General features: G+C 43.5%; 1 protein-coding gene across 1 annotated transcript in view; it reads right to left on the bottom strand.

Moving 5' to 3' along the window:
• Window positions 1–676, bottom strand: part of LOC101854806 (prolactin-releasing peptide receptor) — a gene marked incomplete at its 5' end in the record, with an annotated part of 1960 nt that extends 1284 nt beyond the window's left edge. Inside the window, 1 exon segment of the mRNA XM_035970421.1 lies at window positions 482–676. Coding sequence (XP_035826314.1) covers window positions 482–610 — 129 coding nt within the window.
• Between the last annotated feature and the right edge of the window lie 893 nt (window positions 677–1569).

The raw sequence follows: 1569 nt of genomic DNA, 5'->3' as shown, positions 1-1569 counted from the left end.
GTCTGTCTGTCTGTCTGTCTGTCTGTCTGTCTGTCTGTCTGTCTGTCTGTCTGTCGCATCCCTTCTCTTCCCTCTTTTCTTGGGATATGCATGATAAATACAATGGGGACGTTTGATGTTTGTTTCTGCCGCTACTGCCCCTTAGATCTTACAAGTAACGAAGTCTTCAAAGACTCTTCTTTGCTCCGTGCTCTGTGTTGTAGTGGTTAGGCGCTTCGCAATCGCTCACAGGGGATTGGAGTTCGATTCCATTGTGGGGGAAAGTTTAATCAAGTAATTCTGTCTTTCTGCATGGACGTTGTATCCCTCTTAGCCCGAGTTGGCCTGATGATAGACGGGGTCGAAACTCACCTCCTAAATGGTCTAAAATAGTGTCGATGGTGGCGTAAAACCACAGGACACTGGCAGAGAAAGAAAGAAAAAAACACACAACCCCCCCCCCCCCAAACAAAATCGTTTAAAGTCCTTATTAGGCGTATACCTGCAAATAGTACTTGGTATTCATGAGGTCAGAGGTTGCGTGAATGTGGTTATCCTCCATGGTCACGAGGTTAAAGGTCAGAAGCGGCGTCCAGCAGGCCAGGAAGAGAAGCACCACAGCAACCAGCATCTTGACGGCACGCCGTTTGTACCGGGTTCGAACCCCAGCGTCACTGAGCACAACACCCACTGGCGCCTGGGGAAATGGACGTAATATCCATCTAAAGCATAAACACATAGAATAGATTAAGTTTTAAAGACAACAATGGCTGCAGTGTGCTTGGATTCAGTACCAGTAATCAACAATATTGTATATTTAATACGAAACGCAGAAAGGTGGGACTTAAAGCGCAATATTATGTAATTACATGCATAAAAAGTAAAATAGTTCCCGCATCCGATCCAGACTTTGGGGATTGCCTTGTTAGTGAGACAACTTCCTGGACCTTCGGCATATTGTGGTAGGATGGCCAGTTCCTTTCCACGCCGCCTTTACTTTCGTAACTATTATACATATACATACAACATGTATATTTTAGAAAATCAATTTTATTTATTTTGTTGAGTCAAAACGATCGCTACGTTGTACATGCAGTAAGCAAATATTATTCATGTGCCTGTGTACGAGTGTTAGTTAGCGCGTGAAGGGCCCTCTGTGTGGGTGGACGAGATTGGTGAAGGCATTACGATCATGTATCCAAGACAAGAGGTATACAGGAGTTGTGTCCAGCAGGCCAGGAAGAGATGCGATCGTTTTGACTCAACAAAATAAATAAAGCTGATTTTCTAAACATATACATGTAATTGCATAATATTGTGCTTTAATTCTCTCCTGGTATATACCCTTACCGACAAGATAGGATAAAGCTTGTTTCTTTTTAATTAAGGTGTTTTAAGATCCCATCGACAAAGTTTAGATCAATTAGGAGGCGGGTTTTGACCCTTCATATCAGGATCAACCCGGGCTCAGAGGATAACTTCCCAACTGAAAGTCGGTGATGCTCGATAAAAGTTACCCTCGTACAATAATCGAGATAGAGAGGGAGAGAGAGAGAGAGAGAGAGAGAGAGAGAGAGAGAGAGAGAGATA

Source organism: Aplysia californica, unplaced genomic scaffold (assembly GCF_000002075.1).
Source record: "Aplysia californica isolate F4 #8 unplaced genomic scaffold, AplCal3.0 scaffold00266, whole genome shotgun sequence".
Taxonomy (NCBI): domain Eukaryota; kingdom Metazoa; phylum Mollusca; class Gastropoda; order Aplysiida; family Aplysiidae; genus Aplysia; species Aplysia californica.
This window is presented reverse-complemented; position numbering and strand designations above follow the sequence as displayed.